At 47.6% G+C, this 22,682-nt stretch overlaps 1 protein-coding gene across 1 annotated transcript in view; it reads left to right on the plus strand.

The window, feature by feature from the left end:
- The first annotated feature begins 1,051 nt into the window (after nt 1-1,051).
- Nucleotides 1,052-22,682, plus strand: part of LOC139563833 (mitotic deacetylase-associated SANT domain protein-like) — a 40,179-nt gene continuing 18,548 nt past the window's right edge. Inside the window, 6 exon segments of the mRNA XM_071382762.1 lie at nt 1,052-1,351; nt 8,131-9,961; nt 9,964-10,491; nt 15,604-15,924; nt 18,218-18,605; nt 19,158-19,224. Of these exon segments, the coding sequence (XP_071238863.1) occupies nt 8,483-9,961; nt 9,964-10,491; nt 15,604-15,924; nt 18,218-18,605; nt 19,158-19,224 (2,783 nt within the window). The 5' untranslated portion in view covers nt 1,052-1,351; nt 8,131-8,482.

Raw genomic sequence — 22,682 nt, forward strand, 5'->3', positions numbered from 1 at the left:
TAAAACTATGCAAGGGCCTCTGACATGTGTAATACTAAAACTACACCAGCTTCAAACAGCTGAAAATACAATACTTTTGGTTATGGAAAATAGATTTCATGGTGGTTTCGATGTTACAAAGATACTCAACACAATGACTGGTTGTTTTGTCACAAAATGAAATCAGGCGAACTATTTGAATTTTAGCAACCAGGAAATGGCGTCGCGGTTTCTGCATATTGCACCTTGTAAATGTATCAATGACCCACTGATTTGCGGTATTTCACCGCATGGATCTGAGTAGTACTTTTGACGCGTAAATTACATCGCCCCTCATGCAAGAGGAAAACCATATATGGTCGTGGAAGTAGGTGTGGCGAGCAGACTGGAGAGGATCACAAGGATGAGCCGAAAGAATGTGTTGTTCGATTGAGAGAGCGTTCTACAGCGGGAGAAACAAGGCCTCTTAGGACAGCGGATGTGTTGTGTACATGTAGGCTATTTGTCCAATAGTAACGAAATAATGTGCAACACTTATTGTGCGACATTGTCCATATTCCTGCAGATCGTTGCTCCATTTTGGACCGGATAGCACGTTTGTTTTAATGACATCGATCTACCTCATTCTTTGACTTGAAAAATAATAGTGAGGTCAGCATAGAATGACTCAACGCTAGAGATGCATGCAGTCATATCTCCGTTCGATTGCACACTGTGGGGCGCGTGGACCCGGGGACAGTTGCTGCACTGGTGGTCACCGCAGAAACATGGCAAGCACAGTGAGTGATCGGATAGGAACTGGGATTTATATATCTGGGCTTGTTGATCAGAATATGAGAAGCATGCAAGTGAATGGTTGTTGTAAACAAAGTTCACCATTGCATTAAATAGGCCTTCATGCATATTAAACCTAATGATCAGCGGTTTAGACATCTCTGTGTGTGTTTATTGGTTAATATGGAGTGTTTCTTTAGAAAAAGAGGATATAACCGTTCATATGACGTAGGCTATTAACCATATTGACATGTTGAGCAGTCCTAGATCCGCTGCGCGTGGGCTATATCCTATCTTTCTTTTATTTTGGAGCTCGTGCTTGTATAGCCTATATAGGTTACATTGTTGCTTCACTTTGTTGCAACGTGCCATGGAATTAGTGGCTGGATAATCCGTGTTCTGCAACAAAGGACTGCCTTCTCGTAAATAGCGCTGAGCTGGCTGGCGGTGGGGACGCGATGCAGAGGTGGGGGGTCCAGCAAGGGTTGTTCCGATGTAGGACGCAACATGTTTTTCTTTTCCTTTTTTTGATGTCTGTGGGCAATTCTTCCCACTCCCCCATGTCAAATACAACGACTGTGCGTTCGCTTTCACCGCGGTGCGTATTCGCTGTTTAAATTAAGAAACGCTCAGGGATTAGGTAATTACGGTTGAGGTACAAACCTAGGCTATATATTCACTGCGTTACATTGGTTAAAACCTACCGGGGGTTGTTACTGTGTCATTATCCTACTAGCCTACACTCAATAGCGTACAGAAAGGTTAGGTGGACATCGTGTTACTGTGCACATGTTTCATATTGTATAAACCCTTCTTGAAAAACCACACTGCAAAACACACTCCACATGATTTCTGTTGTTCAGCAAAATAGGCCAAGGCAATGCGTCTTGCACGTTCTTGGCATAGGGTGCTCACACTCCAATTCCCTGAAATTGATCATAGGTATTTCTTCATAAACACGGTGATGCATCCACATAGTTTTTTATAGCCTACATTGGAACAGCATCTACATAAATGTTCCTAATTAAGAACATGGTATAATTATCCTCGCCGGTGCACCAGGGTGTCAGGTCCTCACCATGGTGCTGAGTGATTAGTGCTTTTTGAAGTCTTTCCGTTTAATCATTAAAAAATAATTACTATTTGAGTAGTTCTTCAAAATGAATACGGCATACTTTTATGACTGCTGAATGACAACTATCAGTCACTTACATCATGTATTTTCACTTAGAGATACCTCGTGAAGCAACTTCTCTCTATCCCTCTCATTCATTTTTTCTGCCTGCAACGTAAAACAGACAGAAAAAATGCACGAGAGGGATAAGTAGGTGTGCAATGGTTTAGGGTCATTGTAGTAAATTACCATGTTCTCTGTGCTAAACTATTTAGAATAATGAGTTGTTGTAAACTACAACCCCCTACTACATTGCACAGTTCAGGCTTGATCTGATTTATCTCTAGAGAAAATGTGCAATGTGCGCATTGAACTCACAGGGGGAAAAAAACAATTGAATGAACTGATGTCACTCAGTTAGTTGTTTAAAAACAAAAACATAACATACATTTTGGCTAATCACTCAGAGCTACCTCACTGTGAAGTGTGGTCGGTCAGACAGTTACAATGTTTGCCCAGTGCAGGATATGAACTGATGCAGCTGTCTATTTGAAAGTTGCTACATCCATGTTTGGACTTAGAAATTAAATATATATAGGCCTAAGTATTGATTCTGGAAAAATATGACTTATAAATGTCTCATGAGCTTAGTTCAACTGTCCTACCTCATCAGCCCAAAATATTATATATTTTGAAATATTAAATCAAATGTATTTATAAAGCCCTTTTTACATCAGCTGATGTCACAAAGTGCTATACAGAAACCCAGCCTAAAAAACCCAAACAGCAAGCAATGCAGATGTAGAAGAACGGTGGCTATGAAAAACTCCTTAGAAAGGCAGGAACCTAGGAAGAAACCTTGAGAGGAACCAGGCTCTGAGGGGTGGCCAGTCCTCTTGTGGCTGTGCCGGGTGGAGATTATAACAGTACATGGCCAAGATGTGGTTGTAGAGGGTGCAACAGGTCAGCACCTCAGGAGTAAATGTCAGTTGGCGTTTCATAGTCAATCATTCAGAGTTAGAGACAGCAAGTGCGGTAGAAGGTAGCACGTCCGGTGAACAGGTCAGGCAGAACAGTTGAAACTGGAGCAGCAGCACAACCAGGTGGACTGGGGACAGCAAGGAGTCATCAGTCCAGGTAGTCCTGAGGCATGGTCCTAGGACTCAGGTCCTCAGAGAGAAAGAGAGACAGAGAGAGAGAAAGAGAGAGAATTAGCGGGTGCATACTTAAATTCACACAGGACACCGGATAAGACAGGAGAAATACTCCAGATATAACACACTGACCCTAGCCCCCTGACACAAACTATTGCAGCATAAATACTGGAGGCTGAGACAGGAGGGGTCGGGAGACACTGTTGCCCCGTCCGACGATACCCCCAGGCAGGATATAACCCCACCCACTTTGCAAAAGCACAGCCCGCACACCACTAGAGGGATATCTTCAAACCACCAACTTACTACCCTAAGACAAGGCCGTGTATAGCCCACAAAGATCTCCCCACGGCACGAACCCGAGGGGGGCGCCAACCCAGACAGGAAGATCACGTCAGTGACTCAACCCACTCAAGTGACGCACCCCTCCTAGGGACGGCATGGAAGACACCAGTAAGCCAGTGACTCAGCCCCTGTAATAGAGTTAGAGGCAGAGAATGCCAGAGGAGAGAGGGGAACCAGCCAGGCAGAGACAGCAAGGGCGGTTCGTCGCTCCAGTGCCTTTCCGTTCACCGTCACACCCCTGGGCCAGACTACACTCAATCATAGGACCTACTGAAGAGATGAGTCTTCAATAAAGACTTAAAGGTTGAGACGAGTCTGTGTCTCTCACATGGATAGGAAGAGCATTCCATAAAAATGGAGCTCTATAGGAGAAGGCCCTGCCTCCAGCTGCCTCCAGCTGTTTGCTTAGAACTTCTAGGGACAATAAGGAGGCCTGCATACGTGTAGGTATGTACGGCATTACATGGAGCAGGCCCATGTAATGCATTGTAGGTTAGCAGTAAAACCTTGAAATCAGCCCTTGCCTTAACAGGAAGCCAGTATAGAGAGGCTAGCACTGGAGTAATATGATCACATTTTTTTGTTCTAGTCAAGATTCTAGCAGCCGTGTTTAAGCACTAACTGAAGTTTATTTAGTGCTTTATCTGGGTAGCCGGAAAGTAGAGCATTGCAGTAGTCTAAGTGGCAAAAGCATGGATAACTTTTTCTGCATCATTTTTGGACAGAAAGTTTCTGATTTTTGCAATGTTACATGGATGGAAAAAGCTGTCCTTGAAACAGTCTTGATATCTTCGCCAAAAGAGAGATCAGGGTCCAGAGTAACGCCGAGGTCCTTCACAGTTTTATTTGAGACGACTGTACAACCATCAAGATTAATTGTCAGATCCAATAGAAGATCTCTTGGTTTTTTGGGACCTGGAACTGGCATCTCTGTTTTGTCCGAGTTTAAAAGTTTAAAAAATTGCCGCCATCCACTTCCTTACGTCTGAAACACAGGCTTCCAGGGAGGGCAATTTTGGGGCTTCACCAGCTGTGTATCGTCCGCATAGCAGTGAAAGTTAACATTTATGTTTCTGAATGACATCACCAAGAGGTAAAATATTTAGTGAAAACAATAGTGGTCCGTAAACGGATCCTTGAGGAACACCGACATTTACAGTTGGTTTGTCAGAGGACAAACGATCCACAGAGACAAACTGATGTCTTTCTGACAGATAAGATCTAAACCAGGCCAGAACTTGTCCGTATAGACCAATTTGGGTTTCCAATCTCTCCAGAAGAATGTGGTATCAAAAGCAGCACTAAGGTCTAGGAGCACGAGGACAGATGCAGAGCCTTGGTCTGACGCCATTAAAAGGTAATTTACCACCTTCACGAGTGCAGTCTCAGTGCTATGACGGGGTCTAAAACCAGACTGAAGCGTTTCGTATACATTGTTTGTCTTCAGGAAGGCAGTAAGTTGCTGCGTAACAGCTTTTTCATTTTTTTTTTAAGAGGAATGGGAGATTCGATACAGGCCGATAGTTTTTATATTTTCTGGGTCAAGGTTGGGCTTTTTAAAGAGAGTCTTTATTACTGCCATTTTTAGTGAGCTTGGTACACATCCGGTGGATAGGGAGCCGTTTATCATGTTCAACATAGGAGGTCAAGCACAGGAAGTAGCTCTTTCAGTAGTTTAGTTGGAATAGGGTCCAGTATGCAGCTTGAAGTTTTAAAGGCCATTACTATTTTCTTCAATGTGTCAAGAGATATAGTATTAAAAAACTTGAGTGTCTCCCTCCCAAATACAATGTTTCTAAATAAAGTAAATATAAACCGACACTGTATAGCCTCAAAACATGGTTAAAATGATAATTTTGATATTGTGGATGGTCTGTCCTTGCATCCATAGCTCTGTCTATGAATTTGAGAGTGGTTAGATTTCTCCAGGCCCATCCTTTGGCTTTTTACCAAAACAAAATTGTTATTGTTTCAATTAAGGACTCTAGCTTTAAGGCGTGTGTGTGTGTGTTTACTAGATGGTTGCTGCCTAGGCCATACAGTTCATTTGGATATTGTAGTGCATGCTATCAGTGCCAGTTGTAAAATATTTCAATTGCAGAGGGTTTCTGTATCTCTGTGTATCCAGATTGTGATTATCATAATGTGTTGTCATGGCAATGGAAGTGATGCCCAGAAAGATTTGGACTACAATAAATGTGCCTTTTTTAATGTTTTTCTAAGGGTCATTGTGAGTCATGTTTGTTCACTCATTGTCCCGTCTCTTGCCTTTTCCTATTGAACATGCAGGAACAGGGTCAAGGGGTGACAGGTTCCCCTTTTGAGGAAGCAGGAACAGGGTCAAGGGGTGACATGTTCCCCTTTTGAGGAAGCAGGAACAGGGTCAAGGGGTGACATGTTCCCCTTTTGAGGAAGCAGGAACAAGGTCAAGGGGTGACAGGTTCCCCTTTTGAGGAAGCAGGAACAGGGTCTAGGGGTGACATGTTCCCCTTTTGAGGAAGCAGGAACAGGGTCAAGGGGTGACAGGTTCCCCTTTTGAGGAAGCAGGAACAGGGTCTAGGGGTGACATGTTCCCCTTTTGAGGAAGCAGGAACAGGGTCAAGGGGTGACAGGTTCCCCTTTTGAGGAAGCAGGAACAGGGTCTAGGGGTGACATGTTCCCCTTTTGAGGAAGCAGGAACAAGGTCAAGGGGTGACAGGTTCCCCTTTTGAGGAAGCAGGAACAAGGTCAAGGGGTGACAGGTTCCCATTTTGAGGAAGCAGGAACAGGGTCTAGGGGTGACATGTTCCCTTTTTGAGGAAGCAGGAACAAGGTCAAGGGGTGACAGGTTCCCCTTTTGAGGAAGCAGGAACAAGGTCAAGGGGTGACAGGTTCCCCTTTTGAGGAAGCAGGAACAAGGTCAAGGGGTGACAGGTTCCCCTTTTGAGGAAGCAGGAACAAGGTCAAGGGGTGACAGGTTCCCCTTTTGAGGAAGCAGGAACAAGGTCAAGGGGTGACAGGTTCCCCTTTTGAGGATGGAGAAGCAGGGTCAAGAGGTGACAGGTTCCCACTTTGTCCTGAATGACTCAGAGACTCATTGACTCACTGGGGCTCTGACTCACTGGGGCTCTGATTCATTGAGTCAGGTTCCCACTTTGTCCTGAATGACTCAGAGACTCATTGACTCACTGACTCACTGGGGCTCTGACTCATTGAGTCAGGTTCCCATTTTGTCCTGAATGACTCAGAGACTCATTGACTCACTGGGGCTCTGACTCATTGAGTCAGGTTCCCAGTGCAAAAAGACAAAGTAGGATGCATCCCAAATGGCACAACATTCCCTAAATAGTGCACTGCTTTAGACCAGGACCCATATGGAATAGGGTGCAATTTATTTGGGGCACAACAAGTAGCATTTAGCCTCAGAATCTCTTTTTGGTGCATTCATTCGTCAGAAAGGAGAGCAGCTCTCACTGTTCCTACCCAGACAGACAAGTTAACCAATCAATAAAGTTTATTTATAAAGCCCTTGTTACAGCAAGTCAATTCAATTCAAGAGGAATCTTTAATATGACAGTAGAAATGAGCAAATGGGCCACAACGGTGAATATTGGTAAAATCGCACTCATTCTCACACCGTGTGGTGGGTGTAATAATAATACATAGATGCTTATATTTGCCCTATTTCACACATGTACAAGTGGGTATTAATACGCATGTGTGAATTGGAAATGTGTGTTTTTTGCGTATCCCAACTCTCCCTGAGACGGCCAGGGTCTGTGTGTGTGCGTTTGTGTGTCTGTGTGTGTGATGGCTGTAGTGCATCCTCCTATCTCCTGCTGTGTCACTCTCAGAACCTAATGTAAAGTGATGGTGGCTTGAAGCGGTCATTTGATGTGATCAGGAAGTATTTAACCTTTATAACAACATTTCTTCTGCAAGGGAGTCCAGCTTCAGTGTTTGTGTGTGACTGTGCGTGTAACTAGGCGACTATGTGCGTGTGTGTGACTGTGTGTGTGTGTGTGTGTGTGTGTGTGTGTGTGTGTGTGTGTGTGTGTGTGTGTGTGTGTGTGTGTGTGTGTGTGTGTGTGTGTGACTGTGCTGTGCGTGTGCTGTGTGTGTGTGACGTGTGTAAGCGTGTGCGTGTATCTGTGTGCGTACGTATGTGCGTGTGTGTGTGTGTGTGTGTGTGTGTGTGTGTGTGTGTGTGTGTGTGTGTGTGTGTGTGTGTGTGTGTGTGTGTGTGTGTGTGTGTGTGTGTGTGACTGTGTAACTGTGCGTGTATCTGGGCGACTATGTGCGTGTGTGTGTGTGTGTGTGTGTGTGTGTGTGTGTGTGTGTGTGTGTGTGTGTGTGTGTGTGTGTGTGTGTGTGTGTGTGTGTGTGACTGTGCGTGTAACTGAGCGACTACGTGCGTGTGTGTGTGTGTGTGTGTGTGTGTGTGTGTGTGTGTGTGTGTGTGTGTGTGTGTGTGTGTGTGTGTGTGTGTGTGTGTGTGTGTGTGTGTGTGTGACTATGTATGTGTGCGCTAGGCTGTGTCATTACTAGCTCAGCTCACATGACAGGGGTAAGGACACACTACATGCATGGAGCCAGGCAGGCACACTTTCATTCCTTTCTTTCTTTCTTTCTTTCCCACCCAACCCGTTACCTTTCACTGGTACTCCATTGTGTTGGAAAGGGTTTTTACATGGCTGCAGGCAGCTTTAACAATAGGTCCATTAGGAACCCTATTGGGACCTCTCTGGACTGTCCTGTAACATGACCCCTCTGGTCTCTTCACAGGGTGTCTCCCATGAATGAACGAGGCCAGTGGACATCCAGACATCTCTATCAGCACCGGCAACCTCTCAATACAGCAGGAAGAGGAGTTCAAGGGGAGAAGGAGAAGATTGGGTTTTGTCTACGTCCAATCCAACTCCTTGGCTTTTGGTTGCATATGTGGTTTGGTGATTTCCGTTAAAATATGCAACCCCCTCTCCTAGGGTGTGTGCTGTGAACTTTCTATTCCCTTTATCTTCAGATAAGGCCAGTGGAAGAGGACCACGTTGGGACATACGTTGATTGGTGGTCTGTGTGGTTGGGGGACTGTTATGCACCTAGTACCTCATAGTCCCCCCACCTCGCCCCGTTATTCATGCCAGCCATGAGTTTACCACCCCAGCAGAAACCCAACAGTAAGAGAACAGGCAAGCGCATCTCTTTTTTCAACGACCAAGGAGTGGCGATGAAGGAGACGTCTTCTCAGCAGAATCCAGAAGGTTCTTGCTACGGCCTTGGTGCCCCAGCCTCAGGGCCTGGTCCTGGGCAGAGTGAGGCTGCAGGCACCGTCACCTCCACAACCTCCAACCCAGAGGCTCCACATACTGGTGTGTACCTCAACTCAGTGATCTTCAGTCCAGAGAAAGGAGACCAGAGTCGGGGACATTACCAACAGACTGTACCCATGAAGTGGGCACACCAGGACCCAGCAGCTCAACCACAGCCTCAACAGAGAACTGGGACTGGGACTGGGAACTGGACACAGGGTGTCACTATGGCTAACTGGGGTCAGAACTTTGCTCCCTACCTAGGGGGCGTCAACGTCAGTGACTCACGGTCCCAGACCCAGACTACCTTTGCCAAGCAGCAGATCCGTGAGGGGCCTCCACCCCTGCAGCCACAGCAGCCACAGCCTCCTAGTAGGGCTGCAGAGAAGCAGCCTCCCCAGCAGCAGCAGGTGGTTAACCCTAACCCTCTGCCTGCTGGAGGAGAGGCCTACAGAGACGTTAGAGACGTGGCCAAGCCTCGCAGCCTAGAGTGGGAGCAGCAGCATCAGGCTTCCCAACAGCAACAGCAGTCCCAGACTCAGGAATTCCCACAGACCCTTAAGCCTGGGGCTCTAAATGCCCAGCAGCACAGCACATCCAACCCTGGGAGCAGCTCCGTGCTTCAGCCCTTCCAGCTAGCCTTCGGCCAGCCTAAGCAACACCTAACGGCTGGCTACTACCAGGTGTTTCAGGGGGGCAATAGGACTTTACCTAATCTGAACTACAATGCCCAACAGCCCAAACCCCAACCACATCCACAGACCCAGCAGCATCCACAACTCCAGCAGCAGCTGCAACAGACCCAACAGCGTCCACAGCTCCAGCAGCAGCTGCAACAGACTCAACAGCATCCACAACTCCAGCAGCAGCTGCAACAGACCCAACAGCGTCCACAACTCCAGCAGCAGCTGCAACAGACCCAACAGCGTCCACAGCTTCAGCAGCAGCTGCAACAGACTCAACAGCATCCACAACTCCAGCAGCAGCTGCAACAGACCCAACAGCGTCCACAACTCCAGCAGCAGCTGCAACAGACCCAACAGCGTCCACAACTCCAGCAGCAGCTGCAACAGACTCAACAGCATCCACAACTCCAGCAGCAGCTGCAACAACGACAACAGCAACAGAAACAAATATTACAGCAACAACAACAAATGCAACAACAACATCATAAGATGCAACAGCAGCAAATGCTTCAGCATCAACAGCAACTACAACAACAGCAACAACAACTACACATAAAACAAGAGCAACAGTTACAACAGCAACAACAAATACAACAGCAACAGCAAATACAGCAACAATTACAGCAACACAACAACAGCAATTGCAGCAACAACAACCCCAACATGTTCTAGAATACTACCCCAGCAGCCAGAACCCACCTACCCACCCACACCCTCACTCCCAGCCGCCCGTGTTAGTGCCCTCCCAAGAGCCCTGTGCTCAGGCAGCATCCTCCACAGACCTCCAGGAGATGTCCCCAGTACCTCCAAACACCCCCCCACACACAGACTCCCAGCTCCCCCCCACGGAGACCCAGCTCCAACCTCCCCATATCCAGCTGCAGCCTCGAAGGTCCAGGAGACTCTCCAAGGAAGGTGGACCACCACCAGTTGACAACCCCTTCCTCATACCATCTGATGGGGCCCAGAATGGGGCCTCTGAGGAGCCAGGTGGAGCACCGAAGGCGGATGAAGTCCACGTTGCCCAGATGGCCCCTACAGGGGTCATCCAGAGCACACGCAGGAAACGGAGGGTCTCCCAGGAGGTTAACCTGGAGACGCTGGCCCAGAAAGCCTCAGAGATGGAGTCCCTACCGCCACACATCGTCAAGGTAACTGTTTCTGCTACCCTGGTAACTGTTTCTGCTAGTATTGTTGGGCTTGAGGAGTTGCAATAACAGTCCTCTTTGATGAATGTTGTTAAAACAATCAATTTCCTTGTTGTTTACCTTTGTATAATGGCAGAGGGATTCTGGCTCCCTTATCTAGAAGTAGATCAGAAACAAAAAGCCTAATGCATCTGCCATTGGCCAATCGAGCCTGAAATGATGTTGTTTATGAATGATTAGCACTGAGCAGAATAATCATCATCCCAATATGAACACAGCCGATCTGACTGATTTAGCTCGGTCTGTCTTCAGGGAAGGGTTTTATTGATTGGTTATAGATGCACAATTACTCATGATATAACGCAAATTCTAAAAATGATAAGTAATACTCCTATTTTGTGTGTGCAAAAAACAGCAAGAAATGCAAACCACATGTGTGTATTTTGTCCTCAGTGCAACCTAGTGCCCTATATGTCGTTCCACCAACCTAGTGCCCTATATGTCGTTCCACCAATCTAGTGCCCTATATGTCGTTCCACCAACCTAGTGCCCTATATGTCGTTCCACCAACCTAGTGCCCTATATGTCGTTCCACCAACCTAGTGCCCTATATGTCGTTCCACCAACCTAGTGCCCTATATGTCGTTCCACCAACCTAGTGCCCTATATGTCGTTCCACCAACCTAGTGCCCTATATGTCGTTCCACCAACCTTGTGCCCTATATGTCGTTCCACCAACCTAGTGCCCTATATGTCGTTCCACCAACCTAGTGCCCTATATGTCGTTCCACCAACCTAGTGCCCTATATGTCGTTCCACCAACCTAGTGCCCTATATGTCGTTCCACCAACCTAGTGCCCTATATGTCGTTCCACCAACCTAGTGCCCTATATGTCGTTCCACCAACCTAGTGCCCTATATGTCGTTCCACCAACCTTGTGCCCTATATGTCGTTCCACCAACCTAGTGCCCTATATGTCGTTCCACCAACCTAGTGCCCTATATGTCGTTCCACCAACCTAGTGCCCTATATGTCGTTCCACCAACCTAGTGCCCTATATGTCGTTCCACCAACCTAGTGCCCTATATGTCGTTCCACCAACCTAGTGCCCTATATGTCGTTCCACCAACCTAGTGCCCTATATGTCGTTCCACCAACCTAGTGCCCATATGTCGTTCCACCAACCTAGTGCCCTATATGTCGTTCCACTAACCTAGTGCCCTATATGTCGTTCCACCAACCTAGTGCCCTATATGTCGTTCCACCAACCTAGTGCCCTATATGTCGTTCCACCAACCTAGTGCCCTATATGTCATCCACCAACCTAGTGCCCTCTATGTCGTTCCACCAACCTAGTGCCCTATATGTCGTTCCACCAACCTAGTGCCCTATATGTCGTTCCACCAACCTAGTGCCCTATATGTCGTTCCACCAACCTAGTGCCCTATATGTCGTTCCACCAACCTTGTGCCCTATATGTCGTTCCACCAACCTAGTGCCCTATATGTCGTTCCACCAACCTAGTGCCCTATATGTCGTTCCACCAACCTAGTGCCCCTATATGTCGTTCCACCAACCTAGTGCCCCTATATGTCGTTCCACCAACCTTGTGCCCTATATGTCGTTCCACCAACCTAGTGCCCTATATGTCGTTCCACCAACCTAGTGCCCTATATGTCGTTCCACCAACCTAGTGCCCCTATATGTCGTTCCACCAACCTAGTGCCCTATATGTCGTTCCACCAACATAGTGCCCTATATGTCGTTCCACCAACCTAGTGCCCTATATGTCGTTCCACCAACCTAGTGCCCTATATGTCGTTCCACCAACCTAGTGCCCTATATGTCGTTCCACCAACCTAGTGCCCTATATGTCGTTCCACCAACCTAGTGCCCTATATGTCGTTCCACCAACCTAGTGCCCTATATGTCGTTCCACCAACCTAGTTCCCTATATGTCGTTCCACCAACCTAGTGCCCCTATATGTCGTTCCACCAACCTAGTTCCCTATATGTCGTTCCACCAACCTAGTGCCCTATATGTCGTTCCACCAACCTAGTGCCCTATATGTCGTTCCACCAACCTAGTGCCCTATATGTCGTTCCACCAACCTAGTTCCCTATATGTCGTTCCACCAACCTTGTGCCCTATATGTCGTTCCACCAACCTAGTTCCCTATATGTCGTTCCACCAACCTAGTTCCCTATATGTCGTTCCACCAACCTAGTTCCCTATATGTCGTTCCACCAACCTTGTGCCCTATATGTCGTTCCACCAACCTTGTGCCCTATATGTCGTTCCACCAACCTAGTTCCCTATATGTCGTTCCACCAACCTAGTGCCCTATATGTCGTTCCACCAACCTTGTGCCCTATATGTCGTTCCACCAACCTTGTGCCCTATATGTCGTTCCACCAACCTTGTGCCCTATATGTCGTTCCACCAACCTTGTGCCCTATATGTCGTTCCACCAACCTTGTGCCCTATATGTCGTTCCACCAACCTAGTTCCCTATATGTCGTTCCACCAACCTTGTGCCCTATATGTCGTTCCACCAACCTTGTGCCCTATATGTCGTTCCACCAACCTTGTGCCCTATATGTCGTTCCACCAACCTTGTGCCCTATATGTCGTTCCACCAACCTAGTTCCCTATATGTCATTCCACCAACCTAGTGCCCTATATGTCGTTCCACCAACCTAGTGCCCTATATGTCGTTCCACCAACCTAGTGCCCTATATGTCGTTCCACCAACCTAGTGCCCTATATGTCGTTCCACCAACCTAGTTCCCTATATGTCGTTCCACCAACCTAGTGCCCTATATGTCGTTCCACCAACCTAGTGCCCTATATGTCGTTCCACCAACCTAGTGCCCTATATGTCGTTCCACCAACCTAGTGCCCTATATGTCGTTCCACCAACCTAGTGCCCTATATGTCGTTCCACCAACCTAGTGCCCTATATGTCGTTCCACCAATTCAGTGCCTTTTGAGAGGTGGAACTTGATTGAAAAAAAGTTTGATTTCACCTCATATTAACATTCTGTCATAAAGAGCAAATGTTCAACTTCATAAAAGAGAATCTCAAGAGGATAATAAAAAAAATGACTATAGTAAGTGCCAAATAAAGTAACAATGTTCACCGTAACAGGGTTGATGATTTCATCTTAAATCAGCCATTAATCCCCTTGTGACAGGAAATGGAAGCGTGTTGTGTGCAGCAGGGAGGGGCAATTGAATGCAAACTTCACAATTTTGTTGTTGTTGTTAAAACATTTCTATCTTGTCTATCTACGGTAACAGGGTTGACGTGTTACGCTCGACCAGCTTAGTTTTCCACTACAAAACAGCAGAAAAGGGCCATAAAGAGTAGAACCTGCTCCCCTGCTTTTACTCTCTATATATTTTACAACGTGGGGATGGTAAGAGGTATATGCAGACTTGGTCTTCCCCTACATGACGGTGCAGTTACATCTAGCGTGTACCGGTGCATCCCTCGTGTCTGCCTCGTGCCTCACCATATAGAATATAGACTAGGACTGCTAGGTTAACCTGCTGAATGCTGACTGGACCCGTTTCACTCAGCACTCCTCCACCCTCCCCCATTCATTCCATCATAGGGCTGAAACCCCTCCCCCGTTCATTCCATCATAGGGCTGAAACCCCTCCCCCGTTCATTCCATCATAGGGCTGAAACCCCTCCCCCGTTCATTCCATCATAGGGCTGAAACCCCTCCCCCGTTCATTCCATCATAGGGCTGAAACCCCTCCCCCGTTCATTCCATCATAGGGCTGAAACTCCTATGGGGGGGTGTACGTGTGCAGTGCTCAGCAAAATGTATGCATCTCTTTCTCCTGTCCTGGTGTTGGGGCTGGAGTTTTCCACTGGGAATTAACAGTGTATAGGCCTCCAGCATCAGGTCATACTCACTCCTATAGGTGTCTGCCTCACTCACTCACTCCTATAGGTGTCTGCCTCACTCACTCACTCCTATAGGTGTCTGCCTCACTCACTCCTATAGGTGTCTGCCACACTCACTCCTATAGGTGTCTGCTACACTCACTCCTATAGGTGTCTGCTACACTCACTCACTCCTATAGGTGTCTGCCACACTCACTCACTCCTATAGGTGTCTGCTGCACTCACTCCTATAGGTGTCTGCCACACTCACTCACTCCTATAGGTGTCTGCTACACCCACTCCTATAGGTGTCTGCCGCATTCACTCACTCCTATAGGTGTCTGCCGCATTCACTCACTCCTATAGGTGTCTGCTACACTCACTCACTCCTATAGGTGTCTGCTACACTCACTCACTCCTATAGGTGTCTGCTGCACTCACTCCTATAGGTGTCTGCTGCACTCACTCACTCCTATAGGTGTCTGCCACACTCACTCACTCCTATAGGTGTCTGCCACACTCACTCACTCCAATAGGTGTCTGCTACACTCACTCCTACAGGTGTCTGCCGCACTCACTCACTCCTATAGGTGTCTGCTACACTCACTCACTCCTATAGGTGTCTGCCACACTCACTCACTCCTATAGGTGTCTGCTACACTCACTCACTCATATAGGTGTCTGCCACACTCACTCACTCCTATAGGTGTCTGCTACACTCACTCCTACAGGTGTCTGCCGCACTCACTCACTCCTATAGGTGTCTGATACACTCACTCACTCATATAGGTGTCTGCCACACTCACTCACTCCTATAGGTGTCTGCCACACTCACTCATTCCTATAGGTGTCTGCTACACTCACTCACTCATATAGGTGTCTGCCACATTCACTCACTCCTATAGGTGTCTGCCACACTCACTCACTCCTATAGGTGTCTGCCACACTCACTCCTATGGGCTTCAGCTGATGAAATACTCCAACATCTTCACTTAATTGTATGATGTTTGTTTAGGGAATTGAAAGTAAATTCACAGCATTCTGCTAGTTTTTCCTTCCTGGTAGTATAATTCTGTTGTAGGTTCACTTCAGTACGACAACACATGAAGTCGTAAGTTGTTTGTTTGCTCATTTGATCTGTAAAGGAAGCCTGTTCAGGTAGCCTCTCCAGTCAGGTATTTGATGATGTGTATCTGTCTGTCTCGTCGTCAGGCACAGCACCACAGGCCCTGGAGCCCCCAGAGACCAGCGCCAGGGCGAGGGACCATGGACAAGGATTCAGGGGGCCACAGTGCCAAGCGGCCCCGTGATGAGAGCATGATGCCCCTGGTCATCCCTGTGTCAGTCCCTGTACGGAGGCCAGACCCCTCCTCGTCCTCGTCCTCCCCAGACGGGGAGCACTCTACCCCGGGGACAGGCTGGCCACAGAGACCCTTCACCCTCCAGGACGTGACCAGTATGGACGGCAAACCCTCCGTCATTGTCACCCGCAGGCGATCTCTCAGGAACTCTCTGTCAGAGAGCTCAGGACAGGTAGGTGCTAGTGCCCTCCCCACACACAATTTAGTAACGTCTCCTCTAGTACCATAAGTAGGGGCTTGGTTCACACCTCTGTTTCCATATAATCTATTACAATCCTACATATCCTGCCACCATGCTCTAGACCCCCCCCCCCATCCAGCAGCCCACTCTCCCCTGTTTCCCCCCATGTCTCTCTCTCCCCCCTGCCCTCATTCCAACCCTGCCCCTGCCCCTCCCCCTCCCTCCCTGCTGCCACAGATCAGGTCAAGGAGATTAGCAGGGGTTATCCATACTATAGATGGAGGTATAGCCTACTACTGTACTGTACTGTACAATAACCAGGGTGGGGGTGTACTGGACATGTTATGTGTAGGGGGATAATGTACAAAATAGAAAATTAACAAATATTCCACATTTCTCCTTTAATTCCCCTTTAGTGAGGAAAGTGCCGTTTTTATGTGCTGGTCTAGCGATGGTTCTGTACTGCTGCTGCTCATTTCGTGGCAAAGTTTGCAAATAATAAATAATATATACAAATGATATACTTTCTCATAGTATACTTCTGCCAGGTAAGCCTACTATACAGTTAACATTTAATTGAGCAGGTTTTGGGGAAAGTTTTTCTGTCAACCCACAAGTCGGTTATCACATCAACTGGCTACACACAGTGATAGACAAACGAGCCCACCACACAGACAGACAGACGGGCAATACTGCTGGAAATTAATTGGTAGATATTGTGTTTGGTTTGTCTTTTTAAGCCAATAGTGGCTAACCAGGGGTGGGAAAATGTCAGTGTTGCTTTGATTAGATAGTAGCTGGGAGCTTGCAGTGTCTGTTACTTGTGAGATCTCTTTATGACAGTTTGCGGTAGAACACGTGAAAATTGCATGTACTTTGAGAATTGTTTGGCGAGCCACTCATCGGTGGGCTGCGATCGACCTGCTGGAGACCCCTGATGTAGAATGTATCCTCTCTAGTGTCTGACCAGATGAACAACTCACTTAGACTGCAGGCTGTAAACATTGCTTCATACTAACTGGTGTATAGGGGTGTGGACAGGGGAACAGGGTGGACAGGGAGACATAGTGGACAGGGTGGACATGGTGGACAGGGGAACAGGGTGGACAGGGAGACATAGTGGACAGGGTGGACATGGGGACATGGTGGACAGGGGAACAGGGTGGACAGGGAGACATAGTGGACATGGTGGACAGGGGAACAGGGTGGACAGGGAGACATAGTGGACAGGGTGGACATGGGGACAGGGTGGACAGAGGTACATGGTGGACAGGAGGACAGGGTGGACATGGGGACAGGGTGGACAGGAGGACAGGGTGGACATGGGGACAGGGTGGACAGGGGTACATGGTGGACAGGAGGACAGGGTGGACATGGGGACAGGGTGGACAGGAGGACATGGGGACAGGGGTACATGGTGGACAGGAGGACATAGTGGACAGGGTGGACATGGGGACAGGGTGGACAGGGGTACATGGTGGACAGGAGGACAGGGTGGACAGGGGTACATGGTGGACAGGAGGACAGGGTGGACAGGGGTACATGGTGGACATGGGGACAGGGTGGACAGGAGGACAGGGTGGACATGGGTACATGGTGGACATGGGGACAGGGTGGACAGGAGGACAGGGTGGACATGGGTACATGGTGGACATGGGGACAGGGTGGACAGGAGGACAGGGTGGACAGGGGTACATGGTGGACAGGAGGACAGGGTGGACAGGGGTACATGGTGGACATGGGGACAGGGTGGACAGGAGGACAGGGTGGACATGGGTACATGGTGGACATGGGGACAGGGTGGACAGGAGGACAGGGTGGACAGGGGTACATGGTGGACATGGGGACAGGGTGGACAGGAGGACAGGGTGGACATGGGGACAGGGTGGACATGGGGACAGGGTGGACAGGAGGACAGGGTGGACATGGGTACATGGTGGACATGGGGACAGGGTGGACAGGAGGACAGGGTGGACATGGGTACATGGTGGACATGGGGACAGGGTGGACAGGGTGGACAGGAGGACAGGGTGGACATGGGGACAGGGTGGACATGAGGACAGGGTGGACAGGAGGACAGGGTGGACATGGGTACATGGTGGACATGGGGACAGGGTGGACAGGAGGACAGGGTGGACATGAGGACAGGGTGGACATAGGGACAGGGTGGACAGGAGGACATGGGTACATGGTGGACATGGGGACAGGGTGGACAGGAGGACAGGGTGGACAGTAGTAGTCATGTATTTCTGTGTTTATACTGATGTTCTACCTCCTTCTTTAGAACAGCGGAATCGAGGGAGGGAACGACAACGACGGCAAGAAGCCCAAACGCCGTCCCCGGCCCGAACCCCTCTTCATCCCCCCTCCCAAGCCTGGCACCTTCATCGCCCCTCCTGTCTACTCCTGCATCACTCCCTACCAGAGCCACCTCCGCTCCCCTGTCCGGCTTATAGACAACCCCCTGACCATGCCACCCTACACCCCCCCGCCCATCCTCAGCCCGGTGAGAGAGGGATCAGGTCTCTACTTTTCTACCTTCCTCTCCTCTGCTGCATCCAGCCAGGGTCTGCCTCCACCCAGGGTCTGCCTCCAGCCAGGGTCTGCCTCCAACCAGGGTCTGCCTCCACCCATCACGCCCAAATCAGCCACTCGCAGCCTGCTGCGATCCAGTGAGTACCACTATCTGGGGCCTACTGGGGTTGTAGTCCAAACCTACTCAACCCCCTGTGCTTCTGGGGGTTGTCGTCCAAACCTACTTAAACTGTTTCTTTTGGGGGTTTTAGTCCAAACCTGCTCAACCTGTGTCCTACTGGGGTTGTAGTCCAAACATACTCTACCTAGCTGGGTGCTTCTGGGGGTTGTAGTTCAAACATAGCTTACCTGAGTGCTACTGGAGTTTGCAGATGCCTTAGCACTGGTTTCCCCAGATCCAGATAAAGCTAAGGTTCTCTATTGAGCATTCTTTTTAGTCCAGGGGTAAACTTAATCTGGGAACGTGAAACCGGCCATTAGGATTTAAACAAGCTGTCATCAGAATGAACTGTAGCTGTGTGAGTTGGACCATAACTTTATTCCCTCATATAAACGTTTCTTGAGTAATACGCATGAAGTAAGCTCACTTCCTCAAAATCTGCTATACTAAATATGTTCTGTTGTAAGAAGGTTAAAAGAGATAAGAATAGTACATTTAACAGACAATTTGTTGTTGTTGTGTTTTTCAGACAGCGTTGACATAACCCCACCACTGCTCTCGGCGATCGGTGAGGCCACTCCAGTCAGCATAGAACCGTGAGTACACACACACACACACACACACACACACACACACACACACACACACACACACACACACACACACACACACACACACACACACACACACACACACACACACACACAACACACCACCCTCCATACTCCTTTCATCGCATTATCAGTTACGTGTATGGATCTCAAGTTTAAGATTCGAGCCTGAGAGGCTAAAGTATTTTTAAATCAAAATAGTCTGAAATCAAAGTACTTTAAAATCAAAGTACTCTTAAATCAAAGTACTTTTAAATCAAAGTACTCTTGAATCAAAGTACTCTTAAATCAAAGTTAGAGTCAGAGAAGATATTCATCCAAGGCCAAACAACTAGTCAAATGGTACACTGTGTCTTTCTCAGTGATGGTGCTGAGTCTATTGATATGTGCTGCAGTAGAGGAGGACTGTTTTTGTGTTAGTTATGAAAGGATAGATTGGGTGCTTTGGATCTGACCCAGTTAGCCTGTATCACGGTCCTGATTTTATTCACAAAGACAGAGGAGTGTGTGTGTGTGTGTGTGTGTGGGAGGTGGGGGAGTGGTGATTGCTTGGTGAGAGAAAAACAGGGTGCATTGTGGATTGTCTTCCCTTTCTTCCTCTCTCTGACTGGTAGCAGCTGGCTAGTAATCAGGGCGGCCGGGCAGGCCAGGCAGGGGTTATCTCCAGTGGTGATAAATCAGGTCTTTCAGCTGAGTCTAGAGCAGCCAGCCTCCTCTGCTTCCTCCTTAAACACCCCCCCCCTCAACCCCCTAAGCAAGATCAGCTTACATCAGGGGCCTTTTGATTAGTGTACAATGTAGCAAAACGTTTTGCAACGGGGAAACAAACACAATTGTTTCTTATTGGAAAAGTACATGTAGTCGTGAGCCAGATCAGATTACTGCAGGGTCAGTTTAGGAGGCAAACTTTGTGAACGTTGCTGATAGAAATCAAATGAATAGAGCTGAAGTGATTCTTTATTCTACATCCCCAGATGCTTGTTTGTTTTACCACAGAGGCCTAATATATTTTTTATCTGAACGTTCTACAACGTTGTGCCCTGCTGAACACACTCCAGCTAGCTCATTCTGGGAGGGGACCTGAACTGAGCTAGCAGGCTGCAGCCGGGTGCAATTAGTACACAGGGAGGGAGAAGGCCGAATAGTGTCTGCGTTCCAGACTGTTTTCGAAGCTGCCATTAGCTATCATTGGAGGGGTATCCTGGGGGTAACCTGATTGACTTACCGCTTTATCACCGTCCGGTTGCTTCAGTGCAGCAGACAGTTTATTAAATTATTAGCTGTGGCTTATTTCTGTAAACCAGCCGACCAAATCAATTCAAATCAAATGTTATTGGTCACATACACATGGTTAGCAGATGTTATTGTGAGTGTAGCGAAATGTTTATGCTTCTAGATCTGACAGTGCAGCAATATCTAACAGGTAATATCTCACAATTCCACAACAAAACCTAATACACACAATCTAGTAAAGGAATGGGATGAGAATATATACAGTGGGGAGAACAAGTATTTGATACACTGGCGATTTTGCAGGTTTTCCTACTTACAAAGCATGTAGAGGTCTGTAATTTTTATCATAGGTACACTTAAACTGTGAGAGACGGAATCTAAAACAAAAATCCAGAAAATCACATTGTATGATTTTTAAATAATTAATTTGCATTTTATTGCATGACATAAGTATTTGATCACCTACCAACCAGTAAGAATTCCGGCTCTCACAGACCTGTTAGTTTTTCTTTAAGAAGCCCTCCTGTTCTCCACTCATTACCTGTATTAACTGCACCTGTTTGAACTCGTTACCTGTATAAAAGACACCTGTCCACACACTCAATCAAACAGATTCCAACCTCTCCACAATGGCCAAGACCAGAGAGCTGTGTAAGGACATCAGGGATAAAATTGTAGACCTGCACAAGGCTGGGATGGGCTACAGGACAATAGGCAAGCAGCTTGGTGAGAAGGAAACAACTGTTGGCGCAATTATTAGAAAATGGAAGAAGTTCAAGATGACGGTCAATCACCCTCGGTCTGGGGCTCCATGCAAGATTTCACCTCGTGGGGCATCAATGATCATGAGGAAGGTGAGGGATCAGCCCAGAACTACACGGCAGGACCTGGTCAATGACCTGAAGAGAGCTGGGACCACAGTCTCAAAGAAAACCATTAGTAACACACTACGCCGTCATGGATTAAAATCCTGCAGCGCACGCAAGGTCCCCCTGCTTAAGCCAGTGCATGTCCAGGCCTGTCTGAAGTTTGCCAATGACCATCTGGATGATCCAGAGGAGGAATGGGAGAAGGTCATGTGGTCTGATGAGACAAAAATAGAGCTTTTTGATCTAACTCCACTCGCCGTGTTTGGAGGAAGAAGAAGTATGAGTACAACCCCAAGAACACCATCCCAACCGTGAAGCATGGAGGTGGAAACATCATTCTTTGGGGATGCTTTTCTGCAAAGGGGACAGGACGACTGCACCGTATTGAGGGGAGGATGGATGGGGCCATGTATCGCGAGATCTTGGCCAACAACCTCCTTCCCTCAGTAAGAGCATTGAAGATGGGTCGTGGCTGGGTCTTCCAGCATGACAACGACACGAAGCACACAGCCATGGCAACTAAGGAGTGGCTCCGTAAGAAGCATCTCAAGGTCCTGGAGTGGCCTAGCCAGTCTCCAGACCTGAACCCAATAGAAAATCTTTGGAGGGAGCTGAAAGTCCGTATTGCCCAGCGACAGCCCCGAAACCTGAAGGATCTGGAGAAGATCTGTATGGAGGAGTGTGCCAAAATCCCTGCTGCAGTGTGTGCAAACCTAGTCAAGAACTACAGGAAACGTATGATCTCTGTAATTGCAAACAAAGGTTTCTGTACCAAATATTAAGTTCTGCTTTTCTGATGTATCAAATACTTATGTCATGCAATAAAATGCAAATTAATTACTTAAAAATCATACAATGTGATTTTCTGGATTTTTGTTTTAGATTCCGTCTCTCATAGTTGAAGTGTACCTATGATAAAAATTACAGACCTCTACATGCTTTGTAAGTAGGAAAACCTGCAAAATCGGCAGTGTATCAAATACTTGTTCTCCCCACTGTAAGTATAAAATACATGGATGAGCAGTGACAGAGCGGCTAAGATGCAATGATAGTATAGAATAGATAGTGAAGGATACAGTATATACATACGAGATGAGTAATGCGAGATATGTAAACATTCCACTAGTTAACCACATGTCTGTATAAGAACATTTATTCACATGAATTTTCTTTAAATAGAAAATGTACCTAAGTTACGAAACCTTCCCTGTCAATCACAACAATATGATCTAGAATTGTAATAATGGAGGCTATGCTATAGCAGGACAGAGAGACTGCATACCATGCGCATTTCTGAAAGTGTCTCCCGTCTCTCCAACTGACCACTGACTATACATTCTG

Source organism: Salvelinus alpinus, chromosome 34 (assembly GCF_045679555.1).
Source record: "Salvelinus alpinus chromosome 34, SLU_Salpinus.1, whole genome shotgun sequence".
NCBI lineage: Eukaryota > Metazoa > Chordata > Actinopteri > Salmoniformes > Salmonidae > Salvelinus > Salvelinus alpinus.